Source organism: Fusarium phalaenopsidis (assembly GCF_050370095.1).
Source record: "Fusarium phalaenopsidis strain FUZ10S chromosome Unknown contig_32302, whole genome shotgun sequence".
NCBI lineage: Eukaryota > Fungi > Ascomycota > Sordariomycetes > Hypocreales > Nectriaceae > Fusarium > Fusarium phalaenopsidis.
This window is the reverse complement of record NW_028145405.1, coordinates 1,772,225-1,797,935: the sequence shown is the minus strand read 5'-3', so window position 1 is coordinate 1,797,935 and position 25,711 is coordinate 1,772,225. Positions and strand designations below refer to the sequence as shown.

The following is a 25,711-nucleotide window of genomic DNA, read 5'->3' as shown; positions in this document are numbered from 1 at the left end:
ATCAGTCATTGTTTACCTTGTCGAGTAGGTAGCCGTTTGGTTGGTAATAAACGTTTTATGGTAGAGGGAAAAGCCACAGAATCAAGCCCTTTGATTCGACTATCTCAAAGGTTTCTTTTACAATTGATAATTTCTATCCCACAAAGCCCAACCAGTTCAAAGATGTGTTTGTCAGTGAACAGGCACACTGTGATGTTGCCACCACGGACCAGAAGATTCGGTGAGCAACGAATAGCTGTCGGAGGTGTGATTAGTCAGGAATGTGGCTCATGTATCCTTTTCAAGCCTCTTTATCCTGTACGTACTTTTATGCAGCCTCAACACAACGCGAGCTAGCGACAGGAGGTTGCCGTGAAGCTATTTATGGCATCCACTGATCTTTTAATCAAAGAGCGCTTTGCTCTCTCACAAGATCAAGTCCCAAGACGGCATCCCGAGACGGCGTTCCTTTGTCCCACCCTCTTTCCATCTCCCCCGCAACTTTTCCAGATTGATGCTCGAACCAAGGGACCTGGGCCTACCTTTCATGTTCCAGTGCGGGGGACGGCCAACAGCATCCATGGGTGTTTACATGTTACATTTCTCCTCCTCCTTGCAATCCATCATGCTGCCATCCATCTTGTTTGTCTGTCTAGGGCTGCATTCTCCTCATTTACCAGACGATCAATATCCATGAGGCCAGTGGCTCCATCTGGGTGCATGCAGCAAGATTGGGGGGCTGGGACTGGGAGAAGCCACCGAGACAACGACTCTGAGCTGCAGCAAGATACAATGGAACGTACCAAGTCGGTTCCTTGCTGCGAAGAGACGATGCAATGAAGTCGTCCCGACCAGTCTTTTGAAGCATCCGAATGCCAAGTGTAAAAGTAACGTGAGAAATCGCCTGGAAACTGCACAGTCGAAACACGTCGAGAGGGCATCACGTCCAATGAATGGCATCAGCACCAGCATAGCAGATGCAGTCCAACGCCAGCCTCGTCCTCGCTGGGTCCAGCCGCTGCGAGTCGCCGACGGGCGCTGACACCGCTGACTTTGGCGCCGTGGCTCAGCCCATTTTTGGCGCTGTCTGGGCCTCTTTTCCACTGAGTAAAGGTAGGTCGGGTCTCGTCTCAGCTCATCTCCCGTCCGTCGTGCATCTACCTCGAGCACATCTGTCGCAAATATAGCAATGGGCGCACACATCGGCCCCTAGGATTCGTCTGGTCTCTCTATCTGCCGCAAGCCTCTTTACGTCCAAGCTATTTTCCGGCATCACGGGTCACTGCGAGGTCCTGGCTGGTCCTGTCAATCCCCGCCCCCTTCCTTGTCTCCAGTGAATCCTACCTCTACGTCCAATCTCAGCTCAGACGACGCCGTCATCTGTCATCGAAATCAACAGCAGCAACAGGCATCATCACTTGATACTCTACTATCCATTACTACCAAAAGTTCTCTATTTTCCATCTCGAAAACGGCAATCGCAACCTCTCGGGTGGTCGTGTAACGTTGCGGCTGTGCCACATGGTCGCCCCGGGACATCGCAGCCTGGCCGCCCATCACATCACAATCTGCCTCCAAATCAGGCTCGGCACGATTGCTTCACGCTTATGCCCTTGCTCTGCCCTGCAGGGTGCCGGGGAGAAACTAGCGCCAATCCTTCTGCCCTGTTGCCATCCTGCAAACGCCCATAGAAACGAGTGACAAGCCTCTCCCGCGTCTCCAGGCCAGGGGCCCCTAGCGGAGGATCGACGTCCCTATTTAACTGACGTCCCCGTATTCCTTTGGACGGCACTCGGCACTTAGATCTCACCTACCGAGCTTGGTTCTTATATCTCTGCGACCACCTCTGCGACCACCTCTGCGACCATCTCTTGAATAGCATCTTGTATTCTGCATCCTTCATTGTCTTTCGCGATGTGGTCCAAGGCCCTCGTCGCCGTGGCGGCCCTCGCCCTCACCCCCGTCAACGCTATATGGCCCATCCCCAGAGAAATCTCTACGGGAGAGAAAGCTCTCTTCATTGACCAGAGCATCGAGATCACCTACAATGGGGACTTTGTACGCTGGACTTCTCCTCTCCCTGGACTTGTTGCGCAGCCGGACACTAAGACCATGTTTGACGCGCAGATGCCCTATACTTACCAGTACTCCCCAGCCGCTGGCTCAGATTTTAGCAGCAAGCAGATCGTCCAGGCCGGTGTCTCACGCGCCCTACAGGCCATCTTCAAGGACAACTTTGTTCCCTGGAAGCTCCGTCCGCGCAACTCTGACTTTGAACCTGCCCTGAATGACAAGAAGTGGGTCAAGTCGCTCGAGATCACCCAGACTGAGGAAGACGACAAGGCCACTTTCAAGCCGCTGGCCGGCGAGGTCGACGAGTCCTACTCGCTCACCCTCTCTGAGAACGGCGAGGCTGTCATCAAGGCCAAGTCTTCCACTGGTTGCCTGCACGGCCTCGAGACCTTTGTCCAGCTCTTCTTCAAGCACAGCTCCGGCACCTCTTGGTACACTCCACATGCTCCCGTCACCATCAAGGATGAGCCCGTCTATCCCCATCGAGGTATCCTTCTCGATACCGCCCGTTGCTTCTTCGAGGTCGAGCACATCAAGCGCACCATTGACGCCATGGCCTGGAACAAGCTGAACCGCCTGCACCTCCACATCACGGATTCGCAGTCCTGGCCCCTTGAGATCCCTGCTCTGCCCAAGCTGGCCGAGGAGGGTGCCTACCGCAAGGGTCTTTCCTACTCGCCCAAGGATATTGCTGACATTTACGAATACGGTATTCACCGTGGAGTCGAGGTGGTCATGGAGATTGACATGCCCGGCCACATTGGCGTCGTCGAGCTAGCGTACAAGGACCTTACTGTTGCGTACAACGAGAAGCCCTACCAGTGGTGGTGCAAGGAGCCTCCTTGCGGCGCGTTCCGCATGAACAGCAGCGATGTGTACGACTTCCTCGACACACTATTTGGTGATCTCTTCCCCCGCATCTCGCCCTACACGGCCTACTTCCACACTGGTGGAGATGAGCTTAACCACAACGACTCGATGCTCGACCCGGGCGTTCGATCCAACGAGACCGAAGTACTGGCTCCTCTGCTGCAAAAGTTCCTCGACTACGCGCACGGAAAGGTCCGCGACGCTGGCCTCACACCCCTGGTGTGGGAGGAGATGATCACTGAGTGGAACATGACCCTAGGCAAGGACGTAGTTGTTCAGTCCTGGCTGGGTGGCACCGCTGTCAAGGACCTGGTTGCGGCTGGCCACAAGGTCATTGACAGCGACTACAACTTCTGGGTAAGTCAACTCGAGATGAAAGAAGGTATGAGTTACTGACAGTATCCAACAGTACCTCGACTGCGGCCGAGGCCAGTGGCTCAACTTTGACAATGGCCAATCCTTCCAGACATTCTACCCCTTTAACGACTGGTGCGGCCCCAGCAAGAACTGGCGCCTCATCTACTCGCACGACCCCCGAGCAGGCCTGTCTGAGGAGGAAGCCAAGCTTGTGCTCGGCGGCGAGGTAGCGGTTTGGTCCGAGACCATTGACAGCGTCAACCTCGACTCCCTGGTGTGGCCACGTGCAGGCGTTGCAGGCGAGGTGCTCTGGTCGGGCCGTACCGACGCCTCTGGCAAGAACCGGACACAGTATGATGCCGCACCACGGCTGGCCGAGATGCGAGAGCGCATGGTTGCCCGTGGTGTGGGTGCTTCGCCGGTGCAGATGCCATTCTGCACACAGGGCGGCCCGGAGGAGTGTGCTTATTTCGAGCCCTAGATGCGGTGACGAGAGATTTTGTACATACCAGTTTTATTCTATTTCAACAGATTCAACATTTTAACGTTTCAACCACGCGAATAGGCTACCTGGAATTTGACGACTATAAGTATTGGTGTATAACATATCTATATGTAGTGATCCGGAGCGGGGCCGGAGCGTCGATACGGAGCGGGGTCCGCGGCGCCGAATCTTGTGGGGTAAGTCCGGGGCGATGTTGCACCGGTCGTCTCTTATGGACGGACTACCGGGATCATACAAGTTCCCGGACGTTTTAGGGTGACAATGCTAACATGTGACAAGGGACCTACCTCACATCTAGAGGCGCGTTATGCATCCTGATTTGGGTCCTCTAGTTCGCTTGGCATCGGGATGGCTCTCTTTCGTAATGGGTGGAATGGGATTGGGAGGAGGTCAAATTTCCGCATCGGGCATCCTGATCGTGGGCTCGGCATTCAGCCACAGGAACAGGTTCACGTGCTATTGTTTGTTTGCTGTGAGTCTTGAGCTGTGAAAGAAGACGCTGGGCAGGTTGTTGGCTAACCATCACGTTAGTTCTTACTGTGATATAAACAGTAGATGATAACAATACAGCCCACAACGACTACACTTTGGACAAGATCAATCAATGCCATCAAATCCCATTCTAACCTCAAGGTAGAGAAGCCGTTTACCCCGCCATCTGATCTGATCTCAAACCCTACTGCACACCCATGGCCATATGCATCCCCAACCGAGACCCCTCCCCCTCAGCCAAAAAGCGCCTCGGCAAAAGCCAGCCTTTTCCCCCGCAACTTGGTGTCCATAGCCAAGAACATCTGAAAAAAGTGACGTCTTTGCTCAATGTCTATTTGCAGCGTTTGCGGTGACTCGGTTCATCTCGACGTATCCGATGGAGGGTGGCGTCTCGTGGAGATAGGCTGGGGCAGCTGCAGATCCTGTTACACTGCTTTTTACTCTTCCCCGGATTATTGGGGTCAGGTCATGATATTTATGTACAGGCCTGGTTCCCACGGTCTAGGTTTACTCTCGTTCTTTTCTCAAAGCTTGTTATACATCAATTAGCTCTTAGCTTAATTGAGCTGTCATCTTGTTCTTAAGTGGCCTTGTCAAGTAACATCATATCATCATGGGCCTGGTTGAAGCCTTTCTAGAGCAGGCCTCCTTCAAGGCCATCTTACTCATCGCTGTCGCCTTCTATACCATCTACTACATTGGATGTCGCATCGACGAGCACATACGGATCCGTCGTCTCGGGCGCTATGGACCGTATCTCAGAACTTACGCTCCATGGGGTGAGTGAATCTCTCTACACGTTTATCTCTCCTAACCTCTCCTCCCAGGCCTAGACCGCATTGTCAAGTTCGTCTACGCGACGGCGAAGCACCGAAACATGGAGGTCTGGCGTGACACCATCTTTGGCGCTCACAACTCATGGACCGTCGAGTCGCGGTTCCTGGGCGTTCGCACCATCTTCACTGTCGACCCTGCAAACGTCAAGGCAATCCTTGCGACTCAGTTCGGCGACTATGGCAAGGGTGAACCCTTTCATCGCGAGTGGAGCGACTTTCTAGGTGACAGTATCTTCACCACTGATGGTGCCAAATGGCATGCCAGCCGGCATCTCATCCGACCACAGTTCACCAGGGACCGCGTTAGCGACCTGCACTGCTTCGAGTCGCACGTTCAGACGCTGTTCAAAGCCATTGCCAATGGTGGTCCGTTACTAGGTGAGGCTCAGGTTGTGGACATGGATAGTGTGGATGGAAAGGAGCTGGATATCAGTGATCTCTTCTTTCGCTTCACTCTTGATGTGACGACCGAGTTTCTCCTGGGCTCAGACATCAAGTCTCTAACGTAAGTATACAACTATCAAGGATACAGTCAACCACTAACACATGCAGAAACCCAAGGCAAGAGTTCGCAGAGGCCTTCAACGAGATCCAGCACATCCAAAACATTGTCGCTCGCACCGGCAAGCTCCGCCACTTCTACCCCAAGCCCCGCTTCTGGCACTGTCTCGGCGTCGTCGACAACTTCATCAACAAGTACATTGACCGGGCGCTTCGCCTGAGCCCCGAGGAGCTCGCCTCCAAGTCCAAGGACGACCACGGGTACACGTTTCTGCACGCCCTGGCCGGCTTCACGCGAGACCGCAAGGTTCTCCGTGATCAGATCATCGCTGTGCTACTTGCTGGTCGTGATACTACCGCTTCGACATTGTCGTGGGCTCTCTATGAGCTTGGTCGTTATCCTCATGCTGTCGCCAAGCTGCGTGCTGAGATCCTGTCTACCGTGGGCCCGAACGAGACTCCGACGTATGAGCATCTTAAGAATATGCCCTACCTCAAATCAATCCTCAACGAGACTCTTCGTCTATATCCATCCGTTCCTTTCAACGTCCGCATAGCTCTCAAAGACACAACCCTCCCCCGAGGTGGAGGCCCTGACGGCTCCGAACCCCTGCCCGTCCTCAAAGACTCGCCCGTGGCATACTCGACGCTCGTAATGCAGCGCCGCTCCGATCTGTATCCCCCCGTGTCGGAGAAGTTTGCCGATCCTCAGATATTCAGCCCGGAGCGGTGGGCGCACTGGTTCCCCAAGCCTCATGACTACATCCCCTTCAACGCGGGCCCGCGCATCTGCATCGGCCAGCAGTTCGCCCTGACCGAGATGAGCTACACTCTCTGCCGCATGTTTCAGAGGTACGAGCGCGTTGTGAGCTACATGAAGGAAGTCGATGGTGGAAAGCCGCTGCTCAAGGCTGATATTGTGTTGTCGCCGGGGCAGGGTGTCAAGGTGGCTTTCTGGGAGGCGGCTCGCGCGTGAGGTTCGAATTCATCGAATTGATTATTGGAATGGTTCAGAGCGAGAGTGTTTTGGGAAGCTTCAGTTTTTTTTTTCACCATGTAAACTTGCTAAATGCGTCGCCACTGTTAACCCCTATTCAATATTGAGCTCAATAACTCCCCCAACACATTTCCACTCATCTCTCACCAAGCCCATTCTACTTTCTTCCAAAGCTATCTTTCACGGCCTTGCCGAATCTCTCGATAGCCTTGTTCATGTTCTCGGGTGTCGCTGAGGCGTAGGTAGCTCGGAAGTACAGTCCAGGGGGCGGCTTATCCTTCTCGGTCAGGAACCAAGAGCCTCTGGCGACGAGGACGCCGCTCTCGATGCAAGAGTTGAAGATTTCCTCCTCGATATCTATGATGCTGCGTTCTCCAGCTTGAGGGTGCTTAGTATGATCAACCTTTAACCACATCTGCATGTCCTGTTAGTCGAGTGTCGGTCGAAGTGAGTGTACGTGTATTGAGGGGCACTTACAAACATGCCAGCCGCAGGAGGAGTCCAGCTCACGAGGTCACTCGGAAGATGATCCTCACAAGCAGCAAGCAGAGCATTTCGCCTCTTGGTATACTCCAGCCGCAAGTTCATCAACCACCGCAGATAGCCCTCATGTCCCCACGTCTCGTCCAGCAGCTTATACAAAATAACCTGGGAGAAACCGCTAGGTCCTTGGCTGGCGACCTCTGCGTGCCGGACGTATCGCTCAACGATCTGCGCCGACGCCGTGATCCATCCGAGTCGTGATCCTGGCACAAGAACCTTGGAGAATGAGTCCATGCGCATGACACGCCCGTCGACGTCGATGCTCAGCAGCGAGGGGATGAGCGATGAGACAAACTCCTCGACAGTCTTGGGCGGTGGCACGTCGGGCTGGTCGCGTCCCGTGTACGGCTGCATCTGAAGGAAGTAGTACGGCTCGTCCTCAATGATGTATAGGTCGTGCTTTTGCGCCACGGCATAGATGGCTTTTCGTCGTTCTGTTCCCTGAGTCGCTCCTGTAGGGTTCTGTCCCGAAGGAACTGTGTAGAGCAAATGAGGTTTCCGTGCTCCTCGCTCCTTGGCATCCCAGTTAGACAGGAGCTCATCCATGCGCTCAGGAATGAGACCCTCTTCGTCAATTGCAACTCCAAAGGCCTTTACACCCAGGGGTCCAACTGTCTCGAGAGCTGTTGAGAAGCTAAAGTCTTCGGTCAGAATAGAGTCGCCTCGGTCCTTGTCGCAGAACATGCGAAGCGCCTCCTCCAAGGCTCCAGTGCTACCGATAGTCTGGCAGACCTGCCAGTCCGCATACGGGGGCTTATACACAATCTCAGTATGCTCCGTCAGGTACCGCATCATCTGAGGGGATCCTGTAGCCTGGCCGTAATTGCATGCAATGGACAGGTCGTAAGTGCCGTCGCGGTCTCTAACGTCGTATTTTCCAATAGTAACCGTCTGTCCCGACTCTTGTGTTTCCTTTTCAGAGAAATTGGGAGCCACAGGCACTTTGAACCCGAGCTCTGCAAAGGGGAATACCTCACTTGAGGGAAGACCGCCACCGAGTGAGATGAGACCGGGCTTCTTCATGTGGCGAGCAGCTTGCTTGAGAGTACAAGGCCCTCGTATGCTACTCTCGTGGCTTAAATGACCTATGATCCAATGTAAGCCACCGCCTCAGGGGTTGTTTAAGTTTATACATACTATCCCATCGCTTAGACTTGGGCAACCCGGTTGTCTATGATATCGGGATAAGCCTCCGATGCTCAGCTCGGTGACACTCATGGCAACTCACCGGCCCCTTAAACATGTCACTATCCGAAGCAGCCGCAACTCCAGCAACCAGCTTCCCTGCCTTGGCCCGCCTCGCTTTGACCTCATCAATGGCTGAGAGCTGCTGCGAGTTGTCATAGTGAGCCGGGCGAGCAGCCGGTGCGGCCTCGGCACTCGACAGATGCCGGGACTTGGCGTGGAACAGGCGACTGTAACCAGCTACAGACCGAAGCCTCGCCGCTCTCGTGGCCAGGAGCATTGCGCCGAGTCTCGAGTCCGGCGGAGGTGATAAGTAGTTGAAGCGAAGGGAGGGGCTCGTGTAGCGTATAAGTGGAGAGGGTCTTGTCACGTCTAGGTAGATATCTTGACCAAGTATTGAAGAAACTAAATATCGTTTTCAATAACTAACGAGTTGAGTTGTTGTAGACAGTCAGTCAAGGTCACCTACAAAGATAGCGTCCTACAAAGAGGGTCGTCTTAATAATCGCCCATCTGCCGGACCCGGACGCACCTTGATAACAGGCCGGTGCCGGACGCGACCTCCGACCGCTCTTAGCCGGCTGTATCCTTGTCGATTTCCCCGGCTGTGGGGCCCCCGATCCTCTGGAATTCGCCTACCCTACACCGGGACCACGGACCCGAGCGGGGTTTCAAGGTCACTGGGCTTCACCACATGAGCAGCTGATGCTTTATCGTTGTTTAATTATTACGTACAACTTCCGTCGACCACCCGCTCGCTCAGACAGTCAAGTTGTCGTTGTGCCGTTGGTTGCGAGAGCCCTTGTCTATCGTCTTGGGATTGGGCGCGCCTTATACCTTGTCAAGCTACGCCCCATGACATATGTCACAACTAACGTCCCCATTCCACAACGACAAGAGCCAATGTCTGACAAGGAGAGCTTTCCCCGCAGAATACAACGATCCACCCGGAAGCGCTGAGCTGTCCGGCATCGCACAGAGAGATAACGAGAACTGGTGGAGATATGAGGACATGCAGGTGGATGGATACTCACTGATGTTCCAGAGATACTGATACTGCCACTTGCGAAATCCTATGTTGGATTATCTCTGTGAGGGGTAGCTAGTTTAGTCGTTGCTCGTATCTCATCAAGACCCTATGTTTTTTCCCTTTTGCCCAGGTTTTTGCCAGTTTCTGACCTACATGAAGTCTCCGATGAAAACCGTGATGAATGTATGCAAGAAAACAAGAACAAAGAAAACCCCGCTCTACATGGCCATGGAGTTGTGAGAGCCTAGAGCGACTCAACCCGTTTCTCATGGAAGCACATATTGAATACGGAGACAAATGACACTGGCAAACATGGCCAGACACGTCGCCCACGATACATGAACTAGTAGGATGTAATCGGCACTTGCCCCGGTGCATTTCCCCAGCACAGCCCCTAGAGATACGCAGGCTGCGAAGATGAAGGGCTGGTAGGGGTCTAGAAACCGTCGCCTGTGAAGAAATGAGGCGATCGAACAACCATAAACGAGACAAGCTGTAAGCGCCAACCACTGTGATGGCTGAGCAAGAACATTGACTCGTGCTGCTTGAGGCCAGGCCTGGCAATATCGACGTTAGTCAGATGGCACTTCTGGGAACAGATAGACGTGTATGGCTAATGCCCTATGCTTCGAGGCAAGCTGCTAGGGTAGCCATGACCAATAACCATGCCATTCCCCAGCGCAACTCACTATATATGTTGGGTGGAACTGCCGCATATAGGCAGACATGATCCAGGAACTGAGAGTCGCCGGCACCAGTTCGACCAACTCGGTAACGAGCTGGTAGACTGAAACATGCTGGCTGGTCTCTTTGTTGTGGAACGCAGGCTGGTCGTTTGGCTGAATGGTCATGAATTCGGACTTGTTGCGTCAGCTGACGTCGAGCACAAGTGACAGTAGAGAATTGCCAGACAAGATATCTCGATTTGCTTTTTACCGCAGTAAATTGAAAAGTCTCCATTTTCGAGCCGATATAAAACGTTTATATCTTCCAATGCTCGTCCGAGGTTTCGAGTTCGGCTGACTTAATTGCCCCGTGAATCGGATAACACACCGAGTAAGATGGCAGGCCTCAACACGTCTGCACAGCCCTGGTCGATTCGTAACTAGGGAGAAGGATTAACAGCGTGAAGGCAAAAACCTTTCCCGAACGGGCCTTGGTGTGACTGAGACACTGTGAACAGCATAATCTATCCGCCTCACCGTCGAGATCCCTGGCGATTCGTTTGATGCATGTGTGCCTAAGCCGTCAGCCCGACGGGGTTGAAAATAGACGGTCAGGCGTACTAGATCTCGACTTTGCTGGTAACTCATAAGCCAACCGTTTCCGCCTCGGCGACATTAGCCCAGTTGCAACTCAACTCCAACTGTGCCTGTCCCGAATGAGCCCCGACAGCCTCATAATCGGTACATACCTACGTTGGGTACTGATAGCGTCCAGGCCCAATTGCCTCGCTATGCGTGTCCAACGCACTCACACCTCTGGTCTGCAGACCATGGGTGGCGGTCTCAGGTGCTCTCCACCCAGTCAATCTGGTGATGCTGTTGCTTGGAACCAAGTTGAAAGGTCTGCCGTCTTGTTTAGTAAAGCAGTTAGATAGATTCGCCAGAACTCGCCGGTCAGCCTCCATCCAATTCTGGCTGTACTTTGTGCCATAAAAGACGCCTTAGGCCCTTATCAGCGACCTGAGTCTTGCCACACACGCAGCTCATCAGTTTCTCCCGGGCCGACATGTCAATATAGGCATGTCGACAACGGTTCCTTGGTCGCCCTCTTCGCCAACCTCCCCCACGCTTCGAACCACTTGACACAATGCCAGGCCTCACCGAAAGGATGGGCGGTGGCCTTCGGAATACCTTGCAGCATGTGTCTGTGATTCTCCCTGCCGGGACACTCTTGGGTGCTGCAATCGCCCTGAGTCTACCCCGGCAGAACGATCTCAGTGCAGTGTGAGTAAACGCAAGCTTCATGGTGACTCCTAGAACTGACCGTGTTAGCACCGTCATACTCCTGTTTGTCTCTGGAGCAGTCTCTGTGCTCCTGTACAGGAATACGTTTCAACAGTGAGCGTGGTCTCCTGGCTAGAGTTGGTGTTGGGAGCTGACTAGGACCGCTGCAGAGTTCGACTCGGTCGTGTCGCCCCTGTGGTTGCCTTCGCCTTCATTGCCTCTCGTTCGCCGCCCCTATTGAAGTCTCTATCGTTGGTGGACGAGGCAATCTCGTATATTCAATACCTTGCATTGTGTGTGATCATCATCACCTATGCAGTTGCCAGGGGAAGACCAAATGCGATTCCGCGAACACAGCAAACTGAGGACATTGCCAATGAGGAGATGAACTCCCTGACACCAGGTGTCAGGTCACAGCCGGGCACTTCCGAGTCGAGTGTTAGTGATCCTCCTGAAACGAAGTCAAACCTTGATTTCCTCCTATTCGGGCACATGGAAGGACAAAAGTTGCAACCTCCAGGCTCCGCAGGCAGCGAGGTCTCAACTCCCACCCTCTCTCCGGATTCTGGGGTTGATGCGGTGCGGATCTTGGAGATTATTGGATGGGTCGAAACCGTGGTTGAGGCAAGTTCTGGCCAAGAAGATGAGGCGATAACCAGACCTCAAGTATAAGTCGAACAGGGCCAGCCCAAGTGGGATGAGGTTCTGTAACCATGGACAGTCTTGAGCTCCAGCTCAGCATCGGGACGAGTCGCGCAAGTGAGAGCCACTCCGGTGCCCTCAGGATTCTTTGGCCCACGATTTTCTACCCCTGGACATCTCTGAATATTTTGTGATGACATACCATTTGGCCAAGTATGTCACCTTTTTGCCCTTGGCTGGACCCTTTTTTTTCTCCACATTAGACTGTCGCGGCTCGAAGCTTGAACTTGGAATACGGTTTCGGGGTGGTCTCTGTCATTTGTGCAGCAACATACCTGGAAAGAAGTATACACGGAAAAGGCATGTTGGTTTTCTCCTATTGTTCTCACTGCTTCCTGTTTGAACCAAAAGTTACCAGATGAAAGGGAAACTGGCCTGCCAGAGGAACTGCATTTGTTGCATTTGAACATTTCATTTTGTCGCATTGTTAATCTTGCAGGATCTTTGGGGGACGACAAAAGATGGTAGCACAGGAGGGAGTTTCTCATTGTATCCGCGGGTATGGGAGATGAAGGACGGTCATTAATAAGAGAAGGGCAAGCATCTTGAGGGATAGACGAGCCAATGTAGCAATAACTGTTGATTGATGACGAATAATCTCGATGATGAGAAAGCAAAGTTTGATGCCACGCTGCAGTGATGAATCTAGAATTTTGACATTCACGGAGTAAAGTTTGATGCGTTTTTGTTTTGTCTGGAGCAACCTAGATGGATTGATTGATGGACCAGGATAAGAAGGAAGGAACTGACACCCAGGAACAAGGTGCAAGGATCAAGCAAGGATCAAGCCAAGCGACTTATGTAATCCACCGGAGACATACCACCGCCAATGAGGCTGTACAATGACAGCACCCCCAGGAGCTGGCCCGCGACACTGAGATAACCTACTAACCTCCATCCATACCTACGGAACCTCCCTCGTATCCTTTCCCGCGCAAACCTCAAGCCAATGGCCCCGGGGGACTATTCTCGAGCCAGCGTACAGGGTCATGTTTGAGTCCCTGCTGCTGCACGACATTTCAAATCGAAGCGCTACGCCCTTGAAGCGTTGCGCATCTACACCCAGCTGAGGAGCTAGCTGCCGCCATGTATTGGCCCATTGGAACTCCTCGTATCCATGCTACCAGCAGCAGTCGAGCTCCCGCCTTCAAGCTAGTCGTCTCCAATGATGGCCTCACGAGCCCTTCCGAGTCCAGCTTGACCGCTTCACCCGGCCTTGCCAGCGCCCAGCCCCGCGGCCACACCCTCGATGATCTCGATTCCCTCCCCCCGCCGACGCCAGTAACGCCTGTGACACCAGGAGTCCGACCTGTCGAGCACGATGATTACACGACGAGCCGACCGCAGCCGTCTCTGGAAGGCGCCGACGCCGACGGGATACCGATAAAAGATCCTATTCTGGCCCTTCGCGTCTCTCGCTCCGGGCACTTGTTTGCCGTCATCACAACCACCTCCATCACCATCTGGCAGACAAAGGTGCGACCGCGAGGGCATTTTCTCTAAGCCGGCATGACTGACCCGTGTAGCCCGCTGTTATTCTCGCTGTCGTCGTGCGATCCGATTATTCCCTCGAAACATACGGCAAGAATGTCGACCTCTTGCTCCGACCCGACTCGGCCATTCTCGTCATACACACCGACCAGGGCTACCTCATTACCTATTCTCTAGCCACCGATTCTGATTCGCGCGTATACAAACCTCATTTCGCAAACTATCATAATGTTCAGCGACGGAGACAGAGTCTCATCGGAGGCCTCGCTGGGCTGCCTCCTGAGCAGATCTTATGGGGCGCTGGCGAAGGACCAGGGGTCCGCGACCTGAGCGTCCGCTTTAGGATGGTTATCAAGGTCGATGCTGGCATCGAAAGTGCACTGGCCCTCGACGATGAGTTGGTGGTAGCCACGAGAAAACCAGCCGCAGTTCAATGCATTCGCTGGACACCTGATAGTACCGGAAGCCAGACGAGGACCGAGATCATCAGCCGGATGGGTTGGATTGAGAAGAAGGCCACCATTGTCGAGATGACGCATGATCGCCCTATGAATCTGCTCACCTGGATCACTAGCAGCGGGCGAGCTTATGCTGTTCAGCGCTACAATCACCACGGAGACTCTAATCAGGCAGACGACGCGGATGCTAAACGGTTGTTCAAAGGCCACTGTTTCCATGTCCCGAAAGGTCATCACGACCGTGCTGTTGCAGCCGTCATAAACGCACGGTTTTCCCTCATCGCCGTGGGATGTTGTGATGGCACAGTGCAAGTCTATTCCGTCCGAGACTATTCTGGCAACATTCCTCACTCGCATACCCACAAGATCCCTGTGTCACCATCCTCCTCGGGCCCGTTTACCAGCTTGAGTTACTCCCCCGATGGTTACTGTCTGTTCGCAGGTTTCAAAAAGGGGTGGTCAACCTGGAGCATGTTTGGCAAGCTTGGGAGCCATAGCTTCAGCTCAGAAGAGACGGCGTCCCGAGCCAACGGAGAAGAGTGGCTTTCTGGAGTTTCTGGAGCCACATGGGTAGGGGGAGGCTCCGAGATTCTAATGATAGGTCACCGGCATGAAGCCATCTGGTCACTCGAGATGGCCAAAAATGCCGTCACTGGGTGTTACAACGAGGCCAACGTTTTCCGGACAGTACTACAGACGCCGTCAAGCGTCATGGTCTACAGAGGTTACGACGTGCCGGATCTTACCAGTATCTCGGCCGAGCCTTTCCTGTGGCATACAGCAAAAATCCCTGCAACTTATCTCCTGAATCAGTGGCCAATCCGACAAACCGTCATCTCGTCGGATGGTCGATACGTTGCCGTGGCCGGTCGTCGTGGACTTGCTCATTACAGCGTCAACAGTGGCCGATGGAAGACGTTTGCCAACGAGGCGATGGAAAATGAGTTTCAGGTCAGAGGAGGCATGTGCTGGCATCAACACATCCTCGTGGCCGCAGTTGAGGCTAACAGAACATTTGAACTGCGGCTTTTCTCGAGAGAGACGGGACTCGATTCGTCCCAAATTCTTCATAAGCAAACAATCCCGGCTCCGGTGGTGCTCGTGACCACCTCTGGAGAGGACTCGCTCCTCGTCTACACCTACGAGAACCTATTATACCACTTTATCTTCACACCCCATGGTGGTTCGGTACGACTCATTCAAGTGGGCCAGATTGCCTTCCATGGCATTGTTAGATCTCCAGCTCGAGTCCGAGGTTTGAGCTGGATACTACCGGATACCCAGTTGACAGACGGGGATCCTTCCCAAGACGTGGCAGTGGCGTCGGTGATTTTCCTGGTTGACGGGAAGCTCGTGCTGCTGCGGCCCTCATTAAACGACGAGGGCCAGTTGAAGTATGACATGCGGGTGATTGCACAGAATGTGGAATACCATGCCAGCATGCGAGACCAACCGTTGCGAAACGCCAATCGCCAGCTGGAGGACACTCCTCCGCGGAACGGACCGTCAGTTCTGCGAGATTCTCTCTGGGTGTTTGATGGGATGGAGCTCAAGGCGTGGCCGAACATTAATGACGTGCTTGAAGCCGCAGGGGATAACAACAGGGAGCCGCCGACTCCAGTGTCGGTACCGGTTGATTTTTATCCGCTCTCGGTTCTTCTCGAGAAGGGCATCGTGCTGGGAGTCGAGTCAGATCTGGTCCAGCGTCGTGATGTGAACTTTTCCTATTTCCACTTCACAATCAGGGTATGTTTAACCATTCACTATTGTTGAGCCACAACTAATCATTCACAGACACACCTCGTACTCCCAGACTTGCTTCGCTTCTATCTCCGCCAAAGTAGATCAGTTGAGGCGGCATATCTTGCCCAGCAGTATCAAGAACTCGAGTACTTTGCACACGGTCTCGAGATTCTGCTACATCGCGTGTTGGACGAAGAGGTGGACACATCGCCGAAGCCTGCGGATGCTGTCTTACCTCGTGTACTATCACTCCTGTCGTCCTTCAAAGAGTATCTTGACATTGTGTTACAGTGCACACGCAAGACCGAAGTGCGGCAGTGGAAGACGCTCTTTGCGTACCTACCTCCAGCACAGGAACTCTTCGAAGAATCCCTTCAAAGGGGCTCGCTGAAGACGGCTGGAGGATATCTCATTGTGTTACATACATTGGACGAACTGGGTTCGTCAACCGAACAATCTGTGCGACTATTGTCTCGGGCGATGCGGGAGGGAGACTGGGAACTATGCAAGGAGCTCGCCCGGTTTTTGGCAGCCATGGACGAGACGGGTGAGACGTTGCAAGAGGCCATGAGGATGGTGGAGGTGGTGCTACGACAAGATTCGGGCCAGGACAGCATAGGAAGTCGGCTACAGATTCCTTCGACACGGACAGTGAACGGTGGAGGCAGCGGAATGACGAGTGGCGATGAGGACGGCACCTCGGAGTCGGATAGACGCTCAGCCAGCGACGGAGGCAGTATTGCTTCAACAATCAGCGCGCCGTAGATGATGGAACGGCCTTTGGATTATATTTCGGGAATGTTTTTCAGCCATGGGAGTTTGTCATGTTGGGAGCAGGCTGGGTAGGTTTGTATCTGGGAGGTTAGGCATGACTTGCATATTGCGATATGTGATGTTACTACTGCCACTGCTTTGAGTAGATGCTACAAAAGAGGTAGATGGGTTATTTATAGATGACGATTCTGCTTAGGTATTGGCGAAAGACCTTCTTTGGTGTCGTGCTTGTAAGTGGTGATAATTCTATGGTGTTGAGGTACGTACCCCTCCCAGTCACGTTACCTCACCTTTCCGTCAAGGTTAAGTCTCGGTGGTGAAGCAGAGCGACCCCACCAAGCCCAGACCCAGACCACGAGCGACGACGGTGACCCAGCCCCAGCCAAAGCCAAAACCAGCAGGGAATAGATAACGCCTCTTGATCTTGCTTTGACTTGCCTACGACGCCTCTCGTTTGCCCTTGTTTTTGTCGTCGCCGCATACATCGCCTTGCGCCCTCTGCCCGCCGAATCTTGCCCACGCCTCCGACGTCCCAGCCTGTTCTGTTGTTTCGCTCGCCGCCGAGCGATGGTCGCTCGTTTTTGAGCCTCCTTTGATCAACCTCCTCTCTCTTCTGCTCTTCCTCTCTCGAGCCCAACATGATGGATGACTACGTTAGCGAGTCCGATAGCGACTACACGAGCTATTGGCGAGACTGGGTGAGTGATGGGATGGGATAGTCAATGGCCGTCGTTACCGATTGTGCGGTCTCACGCGCTTTCTCGACGCCACTAGCCGTGATCCTCGGCGACAAAGGATTTGTTTGATGGAAGAAATGTCGTCGAGGATGGCGGGGTCGGGGGAAAATACACGACGCACGGCTTCTTTTTTCTTTGGTCCACGGGCTAACCAGGATGTTGTTTGTGCGCAGTTCATCTCTTCGAGGGGCAACGAGTACTTTTGCGAAATCGACGAAGACTACCTCACCGACAGGTTCAACTTGACGGGCCTTAACACGGAAGTCCAGTATTACCAGTATGCCTTGGATCTTGTCACCGATGTCTTTGATCTCGAGTGCGACGATGAGATGCGCGAGGCCATCGAGAAGTCGGCGAGGCACCTCTACGGCCTCGTGCATGCCCGGTACATTGTCACCACAAGAGGCTTGACAAAAATGGTACTACATACCCAACGACCTTTCTATAAGACCGACTGCTGACGTTTAAAACAGCTCGACAAGTATAAGAAGGCCGAGTTTGGAAAATGTCCTCGCGTCATGTGCCACTCGCATCCTCTACTCCCCATGGGTCTCTCGGACGTGTCCAACCTCAAACCAGTCAAGCTCTACTGCGCGCGTTGCGAGGATATCTACAACCCCAAGTCGTCGCGGCACGCTGCTATCGACGGCGCCTACTTCGGCACCTCGTTCCACAACATCCTCTTCCAGGTCTACCCGGCCCTCATCCCCACCAAGAGCGTCGTCCGCTACGTCCCCCGCGTCTACGGCTTCAAGGTCCACGCCTCGGCCGCCCTGATCCGCTGGCAGAGCGTCAAGCGCGACGACATGCGCCGCCGCCTCCGCAAGCTCGAGATCGACACGGGGTTCCGTGATGAGATGGAAGAGGAAGAAGAAGATGAGGATGAGGATGTCGAGTTTGAAGGCATAGATGGCCGGATGGCTGTTGTGGAAGGCCTATAGGAGCGACCGCGCACCGCGGGGTACCTCAGACGCACTTAGCAGGAAGACGAGAAGTAGTACTCGGACGACTCTGAGGCCATGGATGCTCGCATGACCCTCGTGAGGCGCCTCTAGGAACGATGGTGCTTACTGAGGGCCAGGAGGAGAAGGCAACGCATGGCAAGCCGGAATATAGCACGTCTCGCAGCGAGGGCTTGTCTCAAGCGTCTGCTGGCGGTAGTGGGCCGCGGCGCAAGACGAGCCAGGCTGACCTAAGAGAGCCTCGTCCACTTTCCTCCCCCCGACATCCGCGTGGACAGATCTCCCTACTCAAGACTCTTCGGTTCCGTCTTGTTATGCTGTTGGTTGGTTCTGGATCGGCGTTTAGCGGCAAGACATGGGGGGCTGGGCTGGGCTGGCTGGTATAAACCAGAGTACGACATAGGTTTTTGAATTATAGCTGTTAAATAAGAAGCGATGTTGATTTCTTCAGCCTGTTTTATAACATGTTTCATAGCATTGAGGTTTAATGCTGCTATGTCTTTATTAGTGTGTTCTTTGACCTTTTGAACGACGGAGACGTGACTGAAAAACAAGAATAACTTGTTTCCATAGTGAGACCATTTCAACTCAACTCTTTCAGGGGATAGGGGTACAGGCATAATCGTTGTTCAGGGGTTACAACACAAGTAAACACAATGTACATCAACACAAGCCTCGAATTGATTAATCGGTCATTTCATTGTTCGTATCATGCCTGTCGTACCAAAAAAGCAAAAGATTCTAAACTACCCAAAGCTTATCGCTTTCCGTACCACACACCCAATACACACATACACACAAGAGTTTGTTTGCCCCTGAATCTAATAAAGATTTCCACTTTTTGCCCCTTTATCCTAGGGAGGGAAAAGTCAACCGTACGTAGATATACCTTGGAATGAATCACACATGCGCACGACGCTCATGGTATAAACCTCCATGCAATAAAGGAAAAAAATTCGCATGCTCTAGACATATGCCCCTTTACACGCGGTTGTCGAGAGGCTCAGGGAACCTGTTATCTGGCCGGCCCCTGTCATCCATTTGCTGGAGCTCAACGTCCTGGAAGTTCTGGCTGGGTCGAGGCTCGTCTGCCGATTCATCGCGAGGGCGCACATTGCGCTGTGCGAGAGCAGACGTCATGGGATATGAAGTATCAGCTGAGACACCCTGAGTCGGCCGTCGGGATGGCATAGCCAGCTCCTCGTCAGTTCCAGCATAGCCCAGACGACCAACGCCAGCCCAGAAGGCGCGCTCGTCGCTACGGGGACCCCAGGCCCAACCTGCACCAGCTCGGATGGGGAGATGGTAGTAGCGGAAAGCAAAGATGGAGGCGATCAGTCCCATAAGATAACCGAAGAGGATATCGAAGCCGTGGTGACGGCGATCGTGCCAACGCGAACCAGCGATGAAGATGGAAACGGCAAAGGGCACGAGCCCTAAGACGAGGAGGTAGACCGGGGGAGCAGCGGCTTGGCGGCGCAGGGATTGAACCTTGGCGTTGTGCTGACCGGCACTGTCAGCAAAGGGGGAGCCCTTGGTAGGTGAGGTGGAGGTAGATCCGTCGTCGAAACCGCGGGCGCGAGTCGGCTCGAAGGGGTCGATTTCGGGGCGAACAAGGCGCGAGGGGAAGGCGGCGTGTGAAGCAGCCCCAGAAGCTCCAGCGGCTGAAGCAGCCGACGGCATGACGAAGGGGACGGTGACGGAGAACTTGCTGGCGAGGAAGAGCGAAGCGTAGATGAGACCACCCGCGGCTGTGGAGGCGTGGCCGCTGGGATATGAACGGAAGCCGTCGTTGAGCTTGTATTCGTCCTTCTGTTGGCAAATACCGGCATCGACGAGCTGGCCAGTCATGCTGCCCCAACTGAAGCCACCGACAATGTGATTCTTAAGGTTGTCCCAGTCTGGCTCGCAGCGGGCAAGCATGTCGGGGCGGGGCTTTCCAAAGAGGTTCTTCATGGTGCTGGTGAAGAACCATGACAGAGTGAGGGAGAGGACGAGACCCAACAGACCAACATGAAGCTCCCAGAGCTTGCGCTGCCAGATGAGGGCGGCGGGCGTGCCCTTGGGGACGGTCGGACCGGGGACGAAGATCAAGGAGACGACGGCGACGATGACGATGGGGACGCCGATGGCGAGGGTGAAGAGGAGGTAGGCGGGGACGAGTTCATGTTCCTCGAATGGGTAGCTATTGTACCATGTTAGCTTGGGATGCGGGATGTTGACAGTATAACTCGAGTACTCACGAGATACTAGGGTCAACAAGAGAAAATGGTCGTTTGGCGGGTGATAGACGATCGAAGACACCACCGATTCCAGCAAAGACCAAGCAGACGATCCAGTCGAAGAGATATGAAAAGATGAGCCTTAACGGGAGGCGACGGCCTCTGAAGCTCTGCGAGATGTTCCCTATACCCGTGTCTGCCATCTTGACGTACGAGTGCATGGTTGAGAAGAAGAAGGAGATCGGATCGGAGGAGGGGGGGCGTGTTAAGGTTATTTGAAAGCTTGGACTTCTCGTTGTTGCTTCTTTCGCTTCACACCGTCTTGGCCTCGTCACACGCACTCCCCGTTTCTATCGGCCCTCAGGGCAATTAACGTCTCCAACGGTGCGTCTGGTCTGGACTGGTCCGGGGGGTGTGCGATAGTAGGGCGTTTGGGAGCTGGCTGCCAGGGGTAGAGATGGTATCGGGGACGGGGACGGGAAACGGAGTACGGGGCTCTCGGCGGCCGATCTACCAAACTCAGAGTGTCGCGCGCGTGCTGTCGCCTCGCGGGTCGGGGATCGGTCTCTCTTTTCAGGTCTTCGTTTTCGCGGTCGCTCCAGCGGGAGCCAGTCGGTGGAGGGATTGGAAACTTGGGGAAGTTAAAGATGGGGCTGCAATTGGGCGGTTACGTGGACTTGGAACCGGGGGGTCTGTCAGACAGAGAGAAAAGGTACATGGCTCAGGCTCGGACTAAGGATGCCAAGAAAAAGGGAGGCAGGATCTTATGCTTGGCTTTTTTGTACGAGGGACTACATTTTTGCCTTGTGTAAACTTATGTTTCATATCATTGGATATTGTCCTCTTTTTCTCTATTTAAACACCCCTTTTCTCCTCGACTTGTCCCTCTTTTGTTTGAACATGCGCGCGCTTGTGTCGTCAAAGGGTCTCGCATGAGGTCAGGCCCTCGCAAGTACCGCTCCTCCCGGGGGGGAGGCTATGACGCTGTGGTGTGGAGCACCAACCAAGCGCTGTGAGTGGCGCAACTCAGCCTTTATTGGGGAATTGATCGCGTGGTGCAGCCCCTGCCGGGCTAGGTCAGGTAGGCCCGGTACAACTCTCCTAGTGCTGTCAGTGCTATTTTTTTACTGAGGCAGAGCCCGTTTTGGCACCTGAACGACGCCTCAACACGCGCCAGCAATCACTAGCACTAGTCCAGCTCACCTCATCCATGAGGTTGTGTAGTTTTGCGATGACAGGAGAAATCGCGATGCTCGTCGGCCTCACTCTCGCCCAACATTGAGACCATCGAGGAATGGATTGGCAATGCCAGCGATGATATTTTACCGCACGTGTCCTAGCCCATCACACTCCCCCGCCCGAGGTGCACTGCAGGCGCTTGTAGCTCACCCCCGTCACCAGCGCCCCATTATCCCAGGAAGAGCAACAATCTACCACAGAACCATGGAAAACTACTCAATGCTGACTGACGTTACTCGTCTCTGCCGTGCCGATCCGTCATCTCCGTCTCTCTCACTCTAATGCCAAGATGCCCAAGATCTGCGCTCATCTCTCAGTTCCCAGGGCTTCCGAGGCCGAGGTGCTTCATCCAGTGATGTGCCGGAAATGACTAATAACCTTAATTTTGCTGCCCGCCTAGGCTACGTCAGCGACACCCAATTCAGACATCCATCCATCCATCTTGCGCCAGCGGCTATCCTCTACGAGGCGGCAAATCATAAATGTTTATGATGACCTCGCGACTACTCAGCTTGAGAAGGCTCTGCCTCGTCTACGCCACGATATCCTCTGTCAGCCTTTTTCGCTCCCATCAGCCGACTATCTGTGTCTCTGTTCAGGTTGTCAGGGGTTGTTAATGGGCTGTGGAGAGGTAAGCGTTACGTGGCCTAGCGAGGCTGTGCAAACATCCATCTCAAAGGGCTTTTCGGCGCATGCTCGCCCCTACCCCGCCAGTATCTTCTGTCATTCGCTACCTCGTGTGCCGATTTTTAATTGCCAATACGGAGTACGGATACAGCCAGGTCCGCTATGCTGATGTTTTTTTTTTTTATGTGTGGAGCGATTCGGATACTTAACGAGGACCTCGACGGCAAAGGCGGCATCTGCTCGAATCATGAAGCTCTCCTTAGCCAACTATTCGTCCTTTCGTAAGGATAAAACGGCACATGTGCAACTTCTCGGTACTATCTGATGCATTGGTGCATGATGGTTTGGCGTTCAGAAACCCTCGAGTGTTGTTTCAGACCAACAAGCCCACACCCCTGACTAGCCCAAACTCCTTGTCCTGATTGCTCACCGACGGTGGTCCTTGACTGCTGAAACGCTGTAACCACGGTGAAAAGGTCTTTGTCGTGTCAGGGGTCGGCATGAATTCGGTTTTGCTGTTCGAATATCTGCCGACAATGTCGCAAATACGACTTTTGGACTCGGTTGATCTGCCGTCTTCAGCCTAATTGGGATGACTTTAATGGATATCTTTCGAGGCACAGCCAAGGTTGCTATCATATCTCTTGCTAGGCTCTCCTCCTCATAATTTATTTTCCATTCTTCGTCTAATCTTTAACCTCGATGTTCACACTAGACATCACACTAGACATCACACAGCCTAGCCTTGCGGACTGCTCAGCCTATGCACATACTGTGGCACTCCAGGACCTTCTCTAGGAGGCTTTGCGAGGAGCTCAGCCTCAACATCTTGAATCAAGTCGGTTCTAAATTTGTGTTCCAGTCGCAATTCTCATCTTGATAAATGCAAGTGTGCAACAAGGCGGAGACGACCCATCCTGCCTTGAGAGCACGAATGTCCCCGTTGGTGAACACTGACATCAGTCAAATCATATGCCCTAAACATGGTCTTCGTTCTAGACTCAACATGCGTATATCTTCAAATCTCGGTAGCTCTTGCCTTTGCGATTGGAAGAGTAAGAGGTGTCCTTCGGGAGACCATGAATCCCTCACCAGGGCCTTAAGAACCTCACTCAACTAGAAACACCTCGATCTGAACCACAGAGCAGTGCTCGCCTCGGAAACACCATCCTCTCACCCAGTGTGATAGTATCCCCAGGACAGCTTAACTCACCCCAGGTGTATGGCCACAAGCTATGTTATGACTTGCGTGCCTCGGAGCCAGTATCTCATCGCCGTACCGTCGATAGCATCAAATGGAGAGGTCTGGCATGCTCATTCATCAAACGCACATTGCGCCTTCGTCTATAATGTCACATATGGTACAATGCAGCGTCATAATATACAAAGCACCGGCGCTCATCTCATCCACAACTCTGCGTGTGCTCTGCTCTCTCTTGCTCTCCTCGCCGCTCTGCGCCTCTCTGGTGCTTATACTTAGTTGGCCTTGTCGCGTCGCTTGCCGTGGTTTCGAGGTCGAGGTACCACAACCCACTTGTTGATGTTGTGCTTGCGTCTGGTCTTGTAACCACTCTTGGTCTATAGGGCCGTGTCAGTAACGCATGAAACGTCTCGCTATCAGATGGTGATCTTACCGGTACACCCCAAGGGCTGACGGGATGACGGTTACCCTTGGACTTACCTCGACCACCTCCGTGAGGATGGTCGACTACACATACGTTAGCCTCTATGCCACAATCGGTGATGCATGTTCCTTACCTTTGTTCATGGCAACACCACGAACCGTGGGGCGGATGTTCAGCCATCGGCTTCGTCCAGCCTTACCCAGCTGTCGGTAATGGTGGTGGATGTTGCTGGCAACACCAATGGTCGCACAGGCATCCTTGCTGACCCGGCGCACTTCGCCACTCTGGAGCCGGACCTCGACGTACTTGCCAGTCATGACCCTGGTTCCATCATCCTTTGTCTCTTCGTTCTTGTTGACGACGACGGCTGATGTTCCAGCACTGCGGCAGAAGACAGCACCCCGCTTGGCGGCTGAGCCAACGGCGAAGACGGTGGTACCAACTGGAATCATGTGCATAGGGAGACAGTTGCCACGGAAGGCTGTCTTGGCTGCGAGAATACCAGGATCGATGATACCGCCCATGCTGTCGAGGAGGTCCTGAGGGATACCGGCGCGGTAGCTGTGAACAATGTCTCCAGATCTCAGACCTTCGGCGGCGAGGATATAAGTGTGGCGCTTAGTGGCCTGCTCAGTCACAAGAGCAATGTGCGCACTTCGTCCAGGGTCATACTCGATGCGCTCCACCAAATGAGGTCCTGGCCGGTTCCGGATGAAGTCGACCGTTCTTATTCTCCTCTTAGCACCGCCACCACGATGTCGTACGGTGATTCTTCCAGACACATTTCGTCCACCCTTGGACTGGCCCTTCTTGGGGAAAGTCAATGGCAGAAAAGGACGTCCCTTCCAGAGATGGTCGTTGATTGGCCGCTTCAAATGTCGCACACCAGGTGTTCGGGGTTTATAGGTCCGTAGAATAGCAGACTGGCCGGTAGGTCGCTCCGCAGCATCGGTAGTGGCGGCCGCGGTGGTCTCGTTTGAGCGCTTGATAGTCGCATAAGATCGAGGTAGGGACCGATTGAGGGCCAGGCGCAGAGCGCTCTGCCTCGCAGCGGCGAGGGAAAGGCCGGATTGAAGCATCTTCAGTCTCGGTCTAACAGGTTATTAGAAAATCCAAATAATATGACCCCATTGGCGCCGAGTTGAGTGGTTTGTGAGGGGTGGCTTTGAGTTTTGCTCGGCGGAGAAAGGGAACTAGCTACCTTGAATTGGGTGATGGAGCTCGTTCAAAGAGCAGCCCGGAGGCATTGGCTAACGAAAAGACTCTCCCGAACGGCCAACGTCCTTCAGAGCAATGTCGAGACGAGATTGGGGCACACGGGCAGACGTCAGGCTCACCAGGTGCTGTTGTCTGTCGTCCAACCAGCAAGGTCCAGACATGGAAATTTCTTCGGATCACCAACAACTTTGATCCGAGGGCTGTCGTCTGTCTCCGGCCGACGTGCACCGCCACTACTCGCTAGACGTGTCTGTGGCGTCGACCTCGCGACTAGCCACCATGGCCCGTGCGCACCGCGAGGAGGCTCCTGCCAATGACAGAAGAGTTGCCCGGCGGTTACCACAGAGACTGTCGCTAGCCCCAGCAGGCACGTCCGTTTTCTGGTGCTCCGCGCCGCGCCCGGGGCAGTCGCGCTATTCTTTCTTGCTCAACCAGCCTCCAGCCCGCCTAATAAAATCAAGGCCGCTTCCTGTCCGTCGCTTGTGGTTTGTATCTGTCCATATCCATCCGTCTCTACAACTCTTTTCGTTTCGCATCACCCTGGCCTGTTGTTCCTTCTTCTTTCTCCCAGTCTGCCACGCAGTTAACATTCACGG

At 53.8% G+C, this 25,711-nt stretch overlaps 7 protein-coding genes across 7 annotated transcripts; 4 read left to right on the top strand and 3 right to left on the bottom strand.

The window, feature by feature from the left end:
- Positions 1-1,893: 1,893 nt before the first annotated feature.
- On the top strand, positions 1,894-3,760 carry LRP88_07929 (beta-N-acetylhexosaminidase; the record flags this gene model as incomplete). The annotated part of the gene is made up of 2 exons (XM_083244442.1): positions 1,894-3,279; positions 3,332-3,760. The coding sequence occupies 2 exons, from the start codon at positions 1,894-1,896 to the stop codon at positions 3,758-3,760; spliced, it is 1,815 nt and encodes a 604-aa protein (XP_083098936.1).
- A 1,129-nt stretch (positions 3,761-4,889) lies between these two features.
- On the top strand, positions 4,890-6,589 carry LRP88_07928 (cytochrome P450; the record flags this gene model as incomplete). Its single annotated transcript, XM_083244441.1, has 3 exons — positions 4,890-5,055; positions 5,104-5,617; positions 5,665-6,589. 3 exons carry the CDS (start codon positions 4,890-4,892, stop codon positions 6,587-6,589), a joined length of 1,605 nt encoding a protein of 534 aa, XP_083098935.1.
- Positions 6,590-6,767: 178 nt separating this feature from the next.
- LRP88_07927 (pyridoxal phosphate-dependent transferase) lies at positions 6,768-8,618 on the bottom strand (the record flags this gene model as incomplete). Its single annotated transcript, XM_083244440.1, has 4 exons — positions 6,768-7,025; positions 7,088-8,238; positions 8,291-8,324; positions 8,382-8,618. 4 exons carry the CDS (start codon positions 8,616-8,618, stop codon positions 6,768-6,770), a joined length of 1,680 nt encoding a protein of 559 aa, XP_083098934.1.
- A 4,487-nt stretch (positions 8,619-13,105) lies between these two features.
- LRP88_07926 (RIC1-domain-containing protein) lies at positions 13,106-16,476 on the top strand (the record flags this gene model as incomplete). The annotated part of the gene is made up of 3 exons (XM_083244439.1): positions 13,106-13,495; positions 13,546-15,714; positions 15,763-16,476. 3 exons carry the CDS (start codon positions 13,106-13,108, stop codon positions 16,474-16,476), a joined length of 3,273 nt encoding a protein of 1,090 aa, XP_083098933.1.
- Positions 16,477-17,123: 647 nt separating this feature from the next.
- Positions 17,124-18,163, top strand: LRP88_07925 (casein kinase 2 regulatory subunit CKB2; the record flags this gene model as incomplete). The annotated part of the gene is made up of 3 exons (XM_083244438.1): positions 17,124-17,183; positions 17,396-17,641; positions 17,696-18,163. 3 exons carry the CDS (start codon positions 17,124-17,126, stop codon positions 18,161-18,163), a joined length of 774 nt encoding a protein of 257 aa, XP_083098932.1.
- Positions 18,164-19,165: 1,002 nt separating this feature from the next.
- Positions 19,166-20,609, bottom strand: LRP88_07924 (PAP2 superfamily-domain-containing protein; the record flags this gene model as incomplete). The annotated part of the gene is made up of 2 exons (XM_083244437.1): positions 19,166-20,369; positions 20,428-20,609. 2 exons carry the CDS (start codon positions 20,607-20,609, stop codon positions 19,166-19,168), a joined length of 1,386 nt encoding a protein of 461 aa, XP_083098931.1.
- Positions 20,610-23,748: 3,139 nt separating this feature from the next.
- On the bottom strand, positions 23,749-24,976 carry LRP88_07923 (mitochondrial 54S ribosomal protein uL2m; the record flags this gene model as incomplete). Its single annotated transcript, XM_083244436.1, has 3 exons — positions 23,749-23,850; positions 23,907-23,980; positions 24,031-24,976. 3 exons carry the CDS (start codon positions 24,974-24,976, stop codon positions 23,749-23,751), a joined length of 1,122 nt encoding a protein of 373 aa, XP_083098930.1.
- Between the last annotated feature and the right edge of the window lie 735 nt (positions 24,977-25,711).